The sequence below is a fragment of the Equus quagga genome, chromosome 3, assembly GCF_021613505.1.
Source record: "Equus quagga isolate Etosha38 chromosome 3, UCLA_HA_Equagga_1.0, whole genome shotgun sequence".
Taxonomy (NCBI): domain Eukaryota; kingdom Metazoa; phylum Chordata; class Mammalia; order Perissodactyla; family Equidae; genus Equus; species Equus quagga.
Window position 1 is genome coordinate 84,244,220 of NC_060269.1, and position 19,229 is coordinate 84,263,448.

A 19,229-nucleotide genomic window follows, 5' to 3' on the forward strand; every position below is an offset into this window, starting at 1 on the left:
CCGCGTTGGTGTTGGAAGTGCAGGACTCTAATTCTGTCTGAAAAAATAAAATTATTCAGGTCTCCTTTTAGGCGAAAATGGATGGTAGTTTGGGGAAGCTGTGTAAACTGGCGGACACAACCTGCCTGCATAATTGAGGGCACTTTAAAATCAGCTGTGTTAAAGCTACAGCAGCTTTGTAAGTAGATGGCCACAAAGGCAGTTTGTTTAACAATGCAATATCCCACTGGCGTCTGCTTGGAAATCAGGGAGAGCTACAGGTTCCTTACTGAAAGAATATCTGTGTATGTAATAGTGCCACTTAAATGGGTTGTTCCCAGATTTTTAAGGCTCAAAGCATAAGGATTACAAGAAGAAAAGGATCACGGGGCACATCTCAAAGGAATCAACCTGTAAAATCAGTGAAATTTCAGAAAAAATAGAAATTCTTATACAGTAAATCTACTCTTAAAGAACCACTTCACATTTCCCATGAATCAAGTTAATATTTTAAATGGCAGTATAATTTTTCATTGGGGAAAACAATTTAAACAAAAGATTTATTAAAAATACTGAATGAATCAAGTAATGTATGTCTGTAATTTGCGCACTTCTAATGAACACATTTATTCATGGAAATCTGCATATGAGACATGAGAAAACAAGTGTTTGGTGTCTGACTGGGCTTCCTCCCATGTGAAATTATGTACTGATGAAACCGCACCTCTGGCACATGTTAATTATGCTCCCAAAGGCATATGTGGCTGTGACAATAATATTAACACAGCTCTCCTCCACAGAAAGTATAATATATTTGGCACTAATTTGAGTTAGTCTCTATTGTTAGACTAGATTTTGCGCTGCTTCTCTTCTGGGCATTGAGCTAAATTAATGAATTTCCATTCATGTCCAAGGTTTTTGTTTTGATTTTGTTTCTTATTTTTCTCCACTGTGTTATATAAAGTCCTGTGTAACTGTTGATTTATTTGGTGGAAGAAAACAATCTGCAGCTTGGGGAAAATTGTACTTATTTGGAGGCTGCAGTAGGTGGTGAAAAGTGTTAATTTTCTGCTAAGTAATAGCAATAAATTAATTCACATAAATATATCTATTAAATAATTGCATCAATTTTTTTGATCAAGGTTCCTCCTTAGGTGATATAATAAAGCATTTTTCTGGCAGCTCGCTAAAATCTGAGTCTGCCCAAGAGGGTAACTAGAGACTGAAGCCATGGTTCCCAAACCAGGGTCCCTGGATCAGCAGAATCAGCATCGCCTGGGAACTTTTTAAAAATGCAACTTCTAAATTCCACCCTAGATGTGCTAATTTAAGAAATACTGGAGCAGGGCAGGAATCTGTGTTTTAACAAGCTCTCCAGGTGATTCCAATGCACACTAAAGTTTGAGAACCCCTGGAGTGAAGTGTCGAGATAAATCTTCCTTAGCAACTTCCCACCACACCACCTTCCCTGTTTTCCTTAGCAGTGAAAGAGTGTTTGGAATACAGACCTGTCAGTATTTGCAGCAAAAGGAATAGGTGGGTTTAACAGGATAACAAATAGTCTTTTCATTTTCTTACTGCTTACCTTTTTGAGCTAGATCATAGGAAAACGAAAAGAGCTGCTGCATCTAAAGGCATACTATCCTTAGTAGGCAGAGGACGCTTTGTTAGGAAGCAATGCATAATTATAGTAAAAACAAAGACTACATTGTTTTGTGGCATACAAACAAGGTTATTATTCACATTTTCTCGTCTATTATTAACATTTTACACATATGGGTTTCAAATATTTCTTTAGAATAGTGGTTTTTCATCATGGATGGAAATCAGAAACACCTATAAATTTTGAAACACTACAAGTGTCCATGTTCTTTCCATTCCCCATCTGAAGACTCTGATTTAGCCAATCTGTCCTGGGGAATTGAGCATGTGTATATATATTTTTAAAACTCGACAGGTGATTTCATTGTATGACCCTGGTCAAGAGGCACTAATTTGGAACAAATTGTAAAATTTTCTAATTCTAATAAATAAATTAATTGTTATAAGGCAGAAAATATCAGATATTTTCATATTAAAATTGCAATCTAGGAATTGTTTTTTATAATTTTTTAATCAAGACAGAGGAGGTGGAGGTTATTTTAGGTCTTCTGGGATCATATCTGAATGGAGTGCTTCATCAAGTCGTACTTCTGTCTGTCTCACCAGTCTAGGAAAGATCCCGAAAGTGCAAGAGGTGAAAACAACCAGCAAATGAAGAGCATTCAAGTCGAACTTTCTATTGATCTTAGGGTCAAAAGAATTTCAGATAAATATCATTCATGTGATTTGGAAAAATGCTACTTACTGCACTGTAAACAAGGAAATAGAAAGTGACATACTAGAGAAAATCAGCAGGTTAGAAATAAAAACTAAAAAGAAGAAAACTTTGAAATCAGTGACAAAAGGGGAAAGAGAAAGTACATAAAGTCATCAAAAAGAAAAAAAGAAAGAAATTGAAAGGGATAAAGAATGATACATAGAAGTACCGAGTGAAAGTCTTTAGTTTTCTTGCATACTAATCTTTGGTGAATCACTCATTATGTGGAAACATAATATAAATGAAATAAGAAAAATTAAATTTTCTCCATATTTTTGCTAAATTTTAAAAAGACTAATTTGAAAGAAAATGTAGTTGGAAAAATACTTTCAATACTAAATGACAAAAACTAATGTGATTGCACGTGTGTGTGTGTGCATAAAACTTCCTGTTTTCTCTCAGCTATGGTTATTTTAAAATTAATTGTTTTCAGGAGAAAATAGGTGGGGAAATTAGACTCCTAAGTAAAAGGAACAACTGTTAAGCATCACACAAGAGATCCAATTGTCATACGAACCTCTTTTCTCAGGAATTCATTGGATGGGGTCCCTGCCAAGGCTGTTAAAAACTTGCCATGCCTGTTTAACGAATTCAATAGTTCACGTTATCTTTTCCAGCTCTGTTTGTTGACCAGAGTTGAAAACTTGCATTCATCCCAGTTTACTGCACGGGATCTAGCCCACAGAGAAGCGCTGATAGGATCTGTGATAACAGTGGAGTCAGTTACTCTCCTGTGAGAAAGTTCCTGGTTAATCGACGCTCTTATTTTTTCATTTAGTGACCTTTCTGTCTTCCCAAATATACTCCCTACTGCGAGGGCTGCCAGGCATTCTAGGTTTTCCAGGCAATCTATCTGATCTTGCACTTAAGCACAGATCTTTGCTTTATTCCATGGGGTGCAGATTTCTGAGTCTCTTTTTCTTGGTTCTTTCTAAGAGGTGCCAGGACAGAAGGGCATTTATTTAAGTCAATCATCTTTTAAAGATCTTTATGCACTTGAGATTTTTAAAAAATGTAATATATTTTAAAAACTGGATTCCTTTTTTCTTTTCTCCCAATACAATTACACTTTTTTTTCCTGCACTAGAAACTCTGACCTTGGTGGATCAGGGAATTAGAGAAGCAAGGTCGGCAAGGGTCAAGAGCAACAGCTTCCTTTTAGGGCTTTTTTCTTTCCTTCTCTTTTTTTTTAATTAGACAAGCGTTATTTGTGAGTATTTTTTTTCTTCCAGGTCTTGGAGGCATATGGAGGAAGTCATTGATGGCAGCTCAGTAATGAGGAAGCTTGCTCTTTCCCCCTTAGAACCAGAAACTTTCCTGTGTCATTTGACAAGACTGGTTTCCAGCTGATCCTGGAATGTGAGTGCGAATACTTGCATGGTGACATTAGGTACATGCATAAAGATTTACTGCGATTTAGTAGGTAAATCGAAGAAGGCAATTGGGTACAACAAAGACTTAAGGTACATGGTATCTTTTGACTAAATGTATCATAATTTCATTGAGCAGGATGCTTACAGGAGGTAATGTTCTTTCTCAAAGAGGAAAGCATTAATCACCACTGGGAAGAATTAGATATGCAAAAACATAAGAAACATAGTTTTTTCTGTTTTAACTATTGTAACTTTTATTTCATATTAATTGAAGTAATATTTTAAAATAATCTTCCTGAAGAAGCCCCATATTTAAAATGTTAGTTACAATAGCTCTTAAATAATTTATTGAACTATTTCACAGCGTTTATGAAGTAAAATATTTTCATACATTCATAACATACGGTAGGGGTCAGTTCATTCCAATAACTGCATAATTGCAGTTTTTCAGCCTTCATAATATCTGTGATAGATTTTATAAAGCATAATTTTATAAAAGACTTTTTTCCTGTATAGAGGGTCTGACTAAAGCTGACTGGATTTATTTTTAACAGATTTGCAAAGAAGTTTTCTTTCCTCCTCTCTTATCTAACATTATTTGAACTTAAATTTCTGTCCTTTGTGTCATGAGAGCAAGCTGCAATTTCCTTGTTCTCCTTCAGAACATTTCAGAGACATCTACTGGAAAAGCATATTATTGCAAATTTTATAAAATTGGTTTAAAAAGTATGTTGTTACTGACATTTCAAAAATATGTCTTAGATACCAGATCACAAAATTAGATTCCTTTCTGAAGACAAAGACTGCGGCCCTCAAGAAGCTATAACAAATATAAAAAATATCAAAGCTATTACTTTGCTGTTGGACTTAATGGTCCTTTCTTTTAAAAGCTTCTATTCAAAGTTCTACTCAGAGTTTTAAAAATTTGGTTCCCTCTTGATAGTATGATGAATATTTTTTTTCTTTGCCATATATCATTTAATTCTTAGCATCGCTATGTCAGAGATGCAAGGAATGACAGACTGGATATAAGGCATAAAGTTCTGTTCCAGTTGGTTGATCTAAAGCAGTCAGCTTATTTTTTTGAAAGATCTTTGGAATTTGCACTTTGTTTTTCTAAACTTTATTGAGGTCATAATAGTTTATAACATTGTGAAATTTCAGTTGTACATTATTATTTGCCAGTAACCATACAAATGTGCCCCTTTACTCCTTATGCCCACCCCCTAACCCCCTCCCGCTATGTAACCGCTAATCTGTTCTCTTTGTCTTTGTGTTAGTTTGTCTTCCACACATGAATAAAATCATATGATGTTTGTCTTTCTCTCTGGCTTATTTTTCTCAACATAACACCCTCAAGGTCCAGCCATGTTGTTGCAAATGGGACAATTTTGTCTTTTTTATGGCTGAGTAGTATTCCATTGTGTATATATACACTGCATCTTCTTTATCCATTCACCAGTTGATGAGCACTCAGGTTGCGTACATGTCTTGGCTGTTGTGAATAATGCTGCAGTGAACATAGGGGTGTATAAGTCTCTTTGAATTGTTGATTTCAAGCTCTTTGGATAAATACCCAGGAGTGGGATAGCTGGGTCGTATGATATTTCTATTTTTATTTTTTTGAGAAATTTCCATACTGTTTTCCATAGTGACTGCACAAGTTTGCATCCCCACCAGCAGTGTATGAGGGTTACTTTTTCTCCACAACCTCTCCAACATTTGCTATTTTTTGTCTTGGTGATTATAGCCATTCTAGGGGGTTTAAGGTGGTATCTTAGTTTACTTTTGATTTGCATTTCCCTGATGATTAGTGATGTCGAAGATCTTTTCATCTGTTGGTCATCTGTATATCTTCTTCGGGAATGTCTGTTCATGTCTTCTGCCCATTTTTTGACCTTATTGTTTGTTTTTTTGTTTGTTGAGTTGTGTGAGTTCTTTATATATTTTGGAGATTAACCTCTTGTCGGTTACATGATTTGCAAATATTTTCTCCCGGTTGGTAGGTTGTCTTTTCCTTTTGTTCATGTTTTCCTTTGCCTTGCAGAAGCTCTTTAGTCTGATGAAATCCCTCTTGTTTATTTTTGATTTTGTTTTCCTTGCCCAGGAAGACATGCTATTCAAAAAGATCCTTCTAAGACTGATATCAAAAAGAGTGTACTGCCTATATTTTCTTCTAGGAGTTTTATGGTTTCACGTCTCACCTTCAAGTCTTTGATCCATTTTGAGTTAATTTTTGTGCATGTGTAAGATAATTTCATTCTTTTGCATGTGGCTGTCCATTTTTCCCAGCACCGTTTATTGAAGAGACTTTCCTTTCTCCATTGTATGTTCTTAGTTCCTTTGTCGAAGATTAGCTGTCTGTAGATGTGTGGTTTTATTTCTGGGCTTTCAATTTGATTCCATTGATCTGTGCGCCTGTTTTTGTACCAGTACCAAGCTGTTTTGATCACTATGGCTTTGTAGTACATTTTGAAGTCAGGGATTCTGATGCCTCCACCTTTGTTCTTTTGCTTTAGCTATTTGTGGTCTTTTGTTGCCCCATATGAATTTTAGGATTCTTTGTTCTGTTTCTGTGAAGAATGTCATTGAGATTCTGATTGGGATTGCATTGAATCTGTAGATTGTTTTAAGTAGGATGGACATTTTAACTGTGTTAATTCTTCCAATCCATGTGCATGGAATATCTTTCCATTTCTTTTTGTTGTTATTGATTTCTTTCAATAATGTCTTATAGTTTTCATTGTATAGGTCTTTCACTTCCTTGGTTAAATTTATTCCTAGATACTTTAATTCTTTTTGTTGCAATGGTAAGTGGGATTGTATTCTTGAATTCTCTTTCTGTTAGTTCATTATTAGAGGATAGAAATGCAACTAAATTTTTAAGTTGATTTTGTACCATGCAACTTTGCTATAGTTGTTGATTATTTCTAATAGTTTTCTGATGGATTCCTTACGGTTTTCTATATGTAAAATCATATCATCTGCAAAACAGAGGGAATTTCACTTCTTCAGTGACTATTTGGATTCCTTTTATTTCTTTTTCTTTCCTAATTTCTTTGGCCAAAACCTCCAGTACTATGTTGAATAAGAATAGTGAGAGTGGGCAACCTTCTCTTGTTCCTGTTCTCAGAGGATGGCTTTCAGTTTTCCCCTGTTGAGTATCACATTGGCTGTGGGTTTGTCATGTATGGCCTGTATTATGTTACGGTACTATCCTTCTGTACCCATTTTTATTGAGAATTTTTATCATAAATGGATGTTGGATCTTGTCAATTGCTTTCTCTGCATCTACGAAGAAGATCATGAAGTTTTTATTCCTCATTTTGTTAATGTGTGTATCACATTGATTGATTTGCAGATGTTGAACCATCCCTGCATCCCTGGTATAAATCCCGCTTGATCATGGTGTATGATCCTTTTAATATATTGCTGTATTAAACTTGCCAATATTTTGTGGAAGGATTTTTGCATCTATATTCATCAGTGATATTGGCCTGTGTAATTTTCCTTCTTTGTGTTGTTCTTGTCTGGCTTTGAGATCAGGGTATTGTTGGCCTTGAAAAACGTGTTAGGAAGTATTCCGTCTTCTTCAACTTTTTGCAATAGTTTGAAAAAGATAGATATTAAATCTTCTTTGAGGACCTGCCTGGTGGCGCAGTGGTTAAGTTTGCACATTCTGCTTTGGTGGCCCAGGGTTCACTTGTTCATATCCTGGGTGTGGAGCTATGCACCACTTGTTAAGCCATGCCGTGGTAGGTATCCTACATATAAAGTAGAGGAAGATGGGCACAGATGTTAGATCAGGGCCAATCTTCCTCAGCTAAAAAAAAAATCTTCTTTGAATATTTGGTGATTCTCCAGAGAAGTCATCTGTCCTGGATTTTTATTTTTTGGGAGATTTTTTATTACAGTTTCAATCTCTTTACTTGTAATGGGTCCATTCAGATTCTCTATTTCTTCTTGATTCAGTCTTGGGAGGTTGTATGAGTCTAAGAATTTATCCATTTCTTCTAGATTGTCCAATTTGTTGGCATACAGTTTTTCGTAGTATTCTCTTATAGTCCTTTGTATTTCTGTGGTATCCAGGGTAATTTCTCCTCCTTCATTTCTAATTTTATTTATTTGAACCTCCTCTCTTTTTTTCTTAGTGAGTCTGGCTAAGGGTTTTTCAATTTTGTGTATCTTCTCAAAGAACCAGCTCTTACTTTCATTCATCCTTTCTACTTTTTTTTTGGTTTCAATTTCATTTATTTCTGCTCTAATACCTGCTTTCATTTGTTTGCCATTAGCTTAGAGTATCATCTTCCACCGCTTCACTCTGAGCCTGTGTTTGTCTTTAGAGCGGAGATGTGTTTCCTGGAGGCGTATTGTTGGGCCTTGTTTTTTAATCCATCCCACCACTCTGTGGTTTTTGATTAGAGAATTATGATTTGATTAGAGAATAAATGGATTCATTTACATGTAGAATGATTATTGATATATAAGGGCTTAATGCTACCATTTTATCACTCATTTTCCGGTTGTTCTGTTTTTCCCTTGTTTCTCATCCTGTGTGTTTCAGACTACCAATTCAGTGTGATGGTTCTCTGTGGTGGTTTTCTCATGATTTATCTTTTGTGCCTCTATTCTGATTATTTGTTTAGTGGTTACCATGAGGTTCGTGTAAAAAATCATGTAAAAAATCTTGTATATGAAATAATCCATTTTCTGATAGCTTCTTATTTCCTCAGTCTAAGCCAATTCCATCCCCTTTCACTTCCCCTTCTAAGTTATTGTTGTCACAAGTTATTCCATCTTGTCTTGTGAATTTGTATTAAAATGATGAGATTATAGTTATTTTTGATGTTTTCCTTCTCTTTATCTTTAATGTTATAATTAAGTGTTTGCTAACCTGTTCTGATAGAGAGCTGCAATTTTCTGATTTTATCTGCCTATGTATGTCTTTGTTCAGGGCTTTGTAAACTGGCTCTTTTGTTTTCAGGTATGAGGGCCTTCTTGAGGATTTCTTTTAGGGAGGTCTTGTGGCAATGAACTCTCTCAGCTTTTGTTTATCTGGGAAAGTTTTTATTTCTCCATCATATCTGAAGGATATTTTCACTGGATAGAGTATTCTTGGCTGAAAGATTTTGTCTTTCAGAATTTTGAATATATCATTCCACTCTCTCCTAGCCTCTAAGGTTTCTGCTGAGAAATCAGGCTGAAAGCTTGATAGGGGTTCCTTTGTAAATTATTTTCTTCTGTCTTTCTGCCCTTAATATTTTCTCTTTGTCATTGACTTTTGCCAGTTTTACTACTATATGTCTTAGAGAAGGTTTTTTTTTTTTTTTTCACTGATATAGTTAGGAGTCCTATTAGCTTCTTTTACATGCATTTCCAGCTCCTTCCCCAGGTTTGGGAAGTTCTCAGCTATTATTTCTTTGAACAAGTTTTCTGCTCCATTCTCCCTTTCTTCTCCCTCTGGAATACCTATAATCCTTATGTTGCATTTCCTAATTGAGTCAGATAGTTCTCAGAGAATTTCCTCATTTCTTTTCAGAATTTGTTCTCTCTCCTCCTCCATCTGAAGTGTTTCTATATTTCTGTCTTCTAGACGGCTAATTCTGTCCTCCATATCAACTCTGTTATTCAAGGACTATAGATTTTTCTTTATCTCATTCATTGTGTTTTTTTATCTCTAACGTTTATGATTCGTGTTACTTTATAGTTTTAAGTGCTTTTGTGAAGAATTTCCTCTGTTCATTAATTTTGCTGCTGATTTCATTGAACTGTCTATCTGAATTTTCTTGAAACTCTTTGAGTTTTTTATGATAGCTGTCTTGAATACTTTGTCATCTAGATTGTAAATTTCTGTGCCTTCAGGACTGAATTCTGGGTGCTTGTCATTTTCCTTCTTGTCTGGAGTATTAATATATTTCTTCATACTATTTGATGGGATAGATTTGTGCTTTCACATTGGTAGTATTTGGTCACAGATTCCACTTGCTTCCACTGGTGGAGGGGGGGGTGGAGGAGGGGTTCGGAGCTGTGTATTCTGAGCCTGCCATGAACCCTGGTGTCTGTACCCGTCCTTTGGCATTTATGCTGACAGGGCCCATCTGTTATTTCCCACTCACAGCTACTGCTTTTCTAATGTATGCATGGGCACTCTGGCTGATCAGCTGAGATGGGGTGCCAGGCAGAGGTAGGGTGCTTTCTTTTGCCTGTGCAATCCCTGGGGCATTCTAACTCTGCTCTTGCTATCTGCCCTCCTAGGTCACTGGCTTGGTGAAGACACCCCAGCAATAGCTTAGCCTCCTCTGTGTGGAGCTTTCCCATGGGTATGAGGGAACTTGGAGAGAGAAGGCATTCCCACAGAGAGCCACCCCTCCCCCCTCTTTTCTCAGAGCTGTGCATGGTCCTGCACCCTAGATCACTGCTGGGGAGGGAGAGGAGATCAACTTACCTCCTTCCACTTCCTTCTGGAGTGTCCAGCACCTCCACCTTCAGATGTATGGCTGCATGGGTCTCTCAGACATCTTTTGTATTGTGTGAATGCCTTCTGTTGGTTTATTAATGTCCCTTTCATTGTGTCTTAGGAGGGAGAGTCTAGGGGAAGAGCTCACTCCACCATGATGGTGATGTCACTCATGATGACCAATATTTTTAATAAGCTAATCTAGAACACATCAGAATTTTAATTATGTGAGTTGCTGCAAAAGAGCCTGTGTGGAGGTTCAGAAATATTATAAACACCAGACCATAGAATAAGAGAACAGGAAGAATTGCTCCATTGATTTTGAACCACAACATCCCTTTCTAACAGTTTGGGGATGGATTTATATGGAGAGAGGAGGAGAAGGAAAAAGAGAAGGGTATAAAAGTTGAGTAAAAGAGAGGATAGTTGCCTGCAGCTCCATTTTATTCCTGATCTATTGATCTTTCTTGTATATTTAAAAAGCTCTTCCTGCCACAGTCTAAATTAAAATAAAATCATTACTTTTATATTATGGAATTTATTTTGTTTGTGCAGAGGAAGCTTATTGGGAAGCAGAGATTTGTGAAATTTATGTAGTATTTTATGAATTTTCTAAGAATAAAATAACCTCATGATATTGTGAAGGACTAGCACTGAAGTAATTATCATGGTAGCTACATACCCAGGTTATTCCACACCTTTGAGGGCTCTGAAGAGGTTTAAAGAATGCATCAGCCACACTGATTTTCTTGCCATATTTGGGGCTGCTTGTCATATGAGGCAGCGTGGAGAGTGATGTCAAAGGAAACCTGACAATGTTCTCTCCTATTTAAGAGTAAAAGACTGTTGGCACATATATAAAGTGTGATAAAAAGGAGGGGGAACTTGGCATGTAATTAGGTAGGAATCAGAAGAGAAAAATATGCAACCCTCTCCCCCCTGGGGATAGATAAGATAGTGAAGAATGGTTCAAGGGACAAGAGACATAGTAGTTCTTGATACTACAGTGCATCAATTGCATTAATAAAAAATTCAACAGCTTTTGTGTACTGGAATAAAAGTGATAAGTAGGATAGTCAGAATATCATAGGGAGCAACAGAAGGTTCTTTTGGAATCACACTTATAGGAGAATTTATTGTATGACAACATGACACAATGGGTATAGCTGCCATCAGAAAATTATTCCTACCATAGATTTCAATAGAAAGAAGACCTTTTGACGGCAGTTTAATCAGCAGATATTTGCATTATGAGTAATTCTAATTATAGTATTGTGACAGAAGGTCATAGTGAGAACCGTTCTGGGACATTTTTGCTAATGGGGATCCAAAATAATGATTTGTAAATCTGGTATTAAAGATATCCACAAATTTCTTCCAATTAGAACACAAGGTTTCATTAAACAGTCAAAGTTAAACTATTTGAATTCAGTTTAAATATTTCATATACTTTGAAAAAAGGTAATAACAGTACATAGCAGATATTCAAAACTGTCAACTAGTTTTTGTTTCTTGTGTGTATATTTATAATGATGGAATTCTGTTTCTTCCCTCCTAGGTGTATATAGGCCACCATAGTGATTAATAATTGAGTAGTAGGCGTAAAAGGAGGAAAGATGAAGCAACAGCAGTCATCTTCAGCTGGAGCCCATGACATTCTTTGCTATATAGACTTTGCTTCCTACCACATGTCTACATTCAGCCCCTTATTTGCAATAGGGGTGTAATGACATTCTAAATTTCTAGCAAGTTATGCTGTGAACAAACACTTGAATCTTTACGAAATAATCATAGAAGTAATATTTCTAGGGTATCCTTCTTCATATGAGAGGGGATGTATAAAACCTAATCTTAGACTTTAGAATATAATTCTAAATACTGTCCAGAAGTTTTAACCATCTGCCATATACAGACTAGAAACAAATATGTTTTACCACTGTGAGTATATCTGTGCCCCTTATGGAACTCAGAAGTCCTTTGAAAGCAGGATCATATTTGAATTTCTAAAAAATGTAGTAAGTTAACTTGTTTCCAAATATTTTTGGTATAGATGATGTTTTATTTAAAAGTTTATTTCATCTGATTATAAACATAGTACATATTTCCTGCTATATTCTGAAAATGAAGTGAATTTTTATAACATCTCTGAAATTCAGGCCGGATCCAGAACAAATAGCATTACAGTGAAATTTGCCTACAGATTCTCACTGACTGGTCTAGAAGGACCATATATAATATCCCTAACCAGCTGCAAGGTTCCTAGAGCTTTTGTATTACAATTTTCTTTTTTTTTAATGTGAACATAATAGTTTCTCCACACTTACATTAATTTTTAATCACAATCTCTTAACACTGCTGATTGAATTCCCCATCACTGCTAATGGCCTTTCTTGTAATATTCATTCATTTAAAATATGTATGCTGATGCCATGTCTTATTTTTCAAAGGAAACCTGTTTAAAGCCAAAAGCAAAATAATAGTCACATGAATGTTAGGCCACAGCAGGTTACCATGTGTTTGATCAGCCTTGCCACCAGAAAATCCTTAAAATCTTACTTGAAAAAAATGGCTCCATTAGCATTAAAAAAGCAGAATTATTCATGCCATATTTTTATAGTCTTTAAAACTGAATTTAATTCATAAGCACAATATTATTTCAGATAATTGAACTGGAACAAAACTAGAGAGTAGTCTTATTTTTACATAGGGTCACTTCTCAGGATAATTTATTTAAAATATGAAATTAGGATTTCTGTTATTTTAATAAGGCATGTCTCTATAGCATATAGTTAAGAACCAGTAAGATATTTAGGCAGCTCTCTGCTTACTCATCATATAAAACTAACATAAAAGCTTGGGGAGAAATTAAAGAACAGTTTATGAGATTTTAGGCTGCTATAATAGCTACCAAGTTAGGAAGCTCTAAAAAGGTAACAGTACTAATAGTTTGGATACATGTTAATTAATCTTGGTTCAAAATGGAAACTGTAGTTTTTCTCTTCACTGGAATCAGTTGCTTATTCTTCAGAAGTTTTATGATTCTAATTGTTATTATGAAATTAACATTAGAATATACCTTTTGGCTGACATTTTTCTCCACTGAATCCGGGACAGCACTTCCATTCCAATGATGTAACAATTTTATGTTGCATCTTGTAGACTGGATTTGATATCTTCTGTGATCTAGAGAGGAGAGAAATTGGGGGAAAATAGATTATTTATTTCACATTAAATTATCAGCTGGAATAATAAATGTAAAGTGTTTGGGACAAAACCTGAAATATAATGAGCATTCTGTCATTATTATTATTATTTTAATCTTCATCATCAAATTATTGTCAAACTTAGATTTCTTTAAATACATTAAAAAAGCACTAGGGGTTATGCTACTTGGTATTTTAAATTTGCATGCATCATTCCATTTTCTAAAGATACTATAGCTTTTCCTTTGGTACTGCTCTTCACTAAATCAGTGTTGAAACATTTTAATTCCATTTTTAAAATAGTTTATGGGGATAATTTATTTCAATTCTTATTATTTCATATATTGCTATAGTCAAAAGGACCTGCTTTCCTTCAGATCAATATCAAACAACTTAAAACAAATTGGATATTAGTGATCTAAGTGAAATTATTGTATCCACTATCATTTTCAACCTGGACTTTCTCATCTCCCAAGTTTTTAAATCACACTATCTATTATTTCTCTCATATAGTATTTCTCTCTGAGAGAGAGAAAGAGAGAGAGAGGAGAGAAAGGGATCTAACATGAGAAAATATTATTTCTGAGAAGAAACCATGGAAGGGAAATGAAAAAGCTACAACATTTCAACATAACAATCAATATGAATAGTGGATGATACTAAATTGCATGCTCTATGTATGTCATAAATAAATAAATAATCATAAATAAAATATGATTGTATTATTCCTATCCCTATGACTTCAGTATTTAGCTAATGTTTATCAAATGGGCCTATGAAATGGGTCTATTTTATCTTGTTTAATCCTCAAGTTATTTCTATAAAGAAAGCATTCTTATCCTGATTTGCTGATAAGGAGCCCGAGGAACAGAGAGATGGAATAACTTGCGTGAAGTCCCGTATTTCAAAATCATGGAGCTGGGATTTTAACCCATGCTGTGTGGGTTAACCTCCCCTGTTAGTACCTAGAGTTTGTCATACGCAACTATATGGTGACAAGAGTAGTCACTTTCATGGGTGAACCCTCATTATGTGGAGGAAATGCATTATAACAGACTGGGCTTTAGGAGACTAGGGTTTTAGATTCTGCTATAACTGACAGATAATTCAACATGTGTGAGGTTAATCCTCAATTTTAAAATGAGCTATAAGATTACTTCCATTTCTAAAAGTAGGCTAATCATTTATCTGTCTTTATTTCAGTCAATTATATTCAGCAAGTAACTCTGACCAAGGAAATATCATCTTCAGTCCAGTAGCTAAAGCTAAATAGGGAGTGAGGCAGTTTGGAAAAGGACTCTTTAAAGTTTATTAGGGTAAACTCAAGCAGTTAGTTGTATTTTGTTGGGGTCAAAGTTCTTGCTTTGGCAAACTGGATCTCTGGTGTATGTGGCTCAGAGATAACAAAAGAAAAAGTGACAAACATTGCATACATAACTGAAATACTGAATGAATGGAGAGACCCATTCAAACGTAGAGAAAGATAAGAGATGAGACTAAAGGTACACACTTCTGGTTTGTGTAAAGAGAAAAAAAATGCTCACCTTGAACTCAAAAGGGCAGTATGATAGGGGTTACTGTGGTAATATTTTCATTACTAAAGAATTAACAATGCATTCTTTGTATCACATGTCGACAAGGAAATTGTCACAAAGGGAGTAAATGCTGAAAGCAGAACTGGAGTTCAGCTCTCCCAAATCCCTAAGATGTGCTTAGCTCTCTGGACCATGAACCTTAGCTATTCCTCAAGGGACTAAGAAACACCTTGATTTTATGTGCCCTTACTGTGCATTGTTCCAGATTGCCAATGTGTCAGATTCACTGACTGAGTTATTTCTATGACAATTTGCATAACATTAGCCATCATGGCCTAAATAACAATTTTCGTTTTTATTACAGGCTCTTCGGAAACACTCCCAGTTGAGTTACTGTGACTGTATGAATTCAAAGAATTTGTCAATTACACAGCCCCACATTTTAGGACAATTATATAGATTTTTAAAAAAACAAAACCAACTACATGAATCATTAAAATAGACATGGGAAGCTGCTTTACTATGCATAATTGAAATTAATGGCTTCCCAAATTATGGACTTCTCTCTGACCTAGTATGAAAGGGAAATTATCAATAAACCTTTAAAACTGTGTATGAATTTCACAAGGAATTAAAGGACAGGATTATTGATCAGGTCATAGAATAAAAGTAATAATAATAGTTAAAGTAGAAACAACCATGACAGTTAACATTTACTGAAGACTCACAAAGTACCAGGCACTAGGCTAAGTATGTTACCACATTATCTCACATATTCTAAAAACAACCAGATGAGCCAAGCATTATTGGTCTCTGCATTTTAACTTACTCAAGAGCACACATCTTGTTTTATGTGATGACTCTTTCTGACCCTGTTATACACATGTACCTGGGATGATTAACTTTCTCTATATCTTCCAGGCCATACATGACATGATTATGATGCAAGCAGTGCCTATTTTTAAGAAACATTACATACCTCTGAGGACAAGATCCACTGTTCCAGCCACAGGGCCCTCTCCCACTTGGAACATAAGTGACTTGGTTGTCCAGTATCACTGTGGGAGATAATCTGGTATGCACATAAGCACACCAATTCCTAAGGAAAGGATAATTTTTGTTAGAAAAAAATTATCAAGAAGAATTCTTTTCATGAAAGTTATTTTCGTAGACCTGTATCTACTCTGGCCAGTATTGTAGATCAGACATCTTGCAAAATTGATATTCAGCTTTAAAATGTCTAGAGATGAGGAAAAGTACACTTGTTACTGCATTTCTGTACTCATGGAAAATAAAGAAACACTACAAGATCAAAGTAAATTAAGAACAGATCAGAGCTAAAACACAGAACCTATATTGTTTTGCTGTAAGCTAAGTCAAAATCCAAGATTGCCCTTAGGGCAAATATCAATATTAGCACTGAGACAGGAGGACTCAGATGCAGGCCCACTCCTTCTATGGAACAAGGTGCAGTATGACAAAGCAAATAAAGAAAGAAAGAAATGGTGTAAGGATCAGAAAAGAGGAGAGAAATAACTGTTTTTAGCAGCAGATGTTATGATTGTGAATAAAGAAAACATGTAAATGATTATAATTAATTAGAGAGTTCAGCAATATCATTAAGATCAATATAATTTTTTTTAATTAATAAAAAAAGTTTAGCAACATGGATAAGATCAGTTACAGTTTGATGTACCAAAAACAAATTTTTAAAAAATACTATTTACAGTAGCAAAAATAATATGATAGTCTTGTTAAATCCAACAAAAGAAGAGTAAGATTTAATATATAAAATTTTAGAGCTTTATTGAAAGGCTTGAGAGAAAATCCAATAAATCACATTAATTTATAGGAAGAGCCAATGTGATTCTTGAAAGAAAAGAAACACGTCATGTGAACTACACATTCAATATAGTTTTCTTCCTGGAAATAATTTTCAAACTACATCACAGAGGAGTGGACCCCAAAGAGAGAGAACACTGGGTGAAGGAAACAGAGACCGGAGTTTGGGGCTGCTGAGGTGGTTAGAATATGTGGGAAAGGTTAATGAAGTGAGGGGGCTGGACAGAGATATCATTTTAAAAGTCAACATAGGAGTCCCTTTGAATCTTGGGCTGAATAATATGTTGTGCTTACAAAGAATGAGTCTTTGCATGGCTGGCAGAGGACAAGTATTGGGAAGATGCATGAGCTGAATAGAGATCCCAGAAATCACCCAACAGTGGAGGATTCTGACCAGCAAGAGAGGAGAGTTCTTATTAAACACTTGGCATTTATCTGAAACCCGAGAATGAGGTTTCATCCAATAGGGGAAGGCTAACATAGACACATTCTAACAAAACCTTAAAAAAAGATCCTTCACATAATTAACTCCACACCAGAACAGAAGTCAATGTCTTTTAATGAAAGACAACATAATCCAGGCTCTCTAATAAAGCATCCGCAATGCCCAGCATAAAAGACAAACAAAAAAACTAGACATGTGAAGTAGTAGGAAAATAGTACAAATACATAGGTAAATCAAGTAGATAGAAAAACAAAACAAAACAGAAATGACATAGATCTTGAATTAGCGACCAGTGACTTTAAAATAGTTATTGTAAATCTGTCCAAGATTATAAAGGAAAAAATGAGCATAGTGAATAAACTGATGGGAAATCTAAAAAAAAATCATTAAAAAGAACAAAAACATATGATATATGATTTAAAAATTGGATAGGCTTAACAGAAGTTTGGACACTGTAGAAATGAAGATCAATGAACTCAAAGGTAGGGCAAAAGAAACCATCCAAACTGAAATACAGAGGGAAAATTATTAAAACATAAATGAATAGAAACTCAAGCGGTCTAAAATATATCTAGTTAGAGTTCTAGAGGAGAGGAGAGAGCTCAAGATAGAATAAATATTCAAAGAAATAAGGGCTGAAATTTTTAAAAATTTGATGAAAGAAGCTCAACGAATTCCAAGAGGGTAAACACAAAGTAAAACCTCACTTAAGCACATCATAGACATATTCCAGAAAACAGAAAAAAAGAAAAGCAGACAGACATTAAGCAAATTAGGAAGTGAAGGGAACTACATCAACTTGATAAAGGACATCTATGAAAACCCACAGCTAACATTGTACTAAATAGTGAAAGAATGAAAACTTTCCCTTGAGATCAAGAGCAAAACAAGAATGCCTACTCTTGTAACTGCTATTTAACATTTTACTGGAGATTCTAGTCAGGGCCATTGAGGAAGAGAAAGAAATAAAAGGCATTCATAATGGAAAGGAAGACGTAAAACTATATTCATATATACGTATTCACAGATACAGATTTCTTGTATGTAGAAAATTCTTAGAAATCCACAAAACACCACAAAAGCAAATAAGCAAGTACAGCAATGTTGCAATATACAAGAAGCAATTTTATTTCTACACACTAGCAATGAACTATTGAAAAATGAAATTAAGAAAACAATTCGTTGTACAATAGCATCAAAAATAATCATATGCTCAGAAACAAATTTAACAAAAAAAGGGCAAAAATTACAAAACGTCATTGAAAGAAATTAAAAGCTGTGTAAATAAGTGGAAAATGTTCATAGATTGGAGGATTTAATATTATTAAAATGGCAATACTCCCCAAATTCATCTACAGCTTCAATTGATATCCCAATCAAAATCTCAGTTGCCTTTTTTGCAGAAATTTAAAGCTATTCTTGAAATTCATATGGAAATGCATGGAACTCAGAATAGCCAAAGAAACATTGGGGGGAAAAAATGGAGGACTCGGCACTTAAACTGCCAATTTTAAAGCTTACTAAAACGCTACTTAACTGGCATAATGATAGAGATATAGATCATTGAAATAGAATTTACAGTCCAGAAATAAGCCTTTATATTTATGATCAATTGCTTTTTGACAAGGGTACCAAGCAATTCAATGGGGAAAAAAATACTTTTCTCTACAAATGATGGAACTGGATAGTGACATGCAAACGAATGAAGTTGGACTCCTATCTCATACTAGATACAAAATTAACTGAAAAATGGATCAAAGACTTAAAAATAAGAGCTAAAACTATGAAGTTCGTAGAAGAAACTAGAGGCATATATCTGCGTGACCTTGGATTATCATGCCAGTGTAATAACGCAAGAAAGAAAAATAGTCACAGAGACTGGACATTAATAAGTAAAATTATATTTATTGTCAGAAAGCATGAGTTTTATGTGAAAGATAATAATGAATCTACGAAAAAGAAACCCCCCCTATAGGAGGTAGTAAGTGAACTTAGCAAGATAAATTGTACTTTTACGTACTAACTAAAATACTTGA

General features: G+C 34.9%; 1 protein-coding gene across 1 annotated transcript in view; it reads right to left on the reverse strand.

Annotated features, from left to right (window-relative positions):
• The window catches only part of MMRN1 (multimerin 1), a 60,591-nt gene that overhangs the window by 26,365 nt on the left and 14,997 nt on the right, over positions 1 to 19,229 (reverse strand). Inside the window, exons 2-3 of the mRNA XM_046657447.1 lie at positions 15,886 to 16,005; positions 13,245 to 13,351 (exon numbers count right to left, since the gene is read on the reverse strand). Of these exons, the coding sequence (XP_046513403.1) occupies positions 13,245 to 13,351; positions 15,886 to 16,005 (227 nt within the window). The remainder of the gene's footprint in view (positions 1 to 13,244; positions 13,352 to 15,885; positions 16,006 to 19,229) is intronic.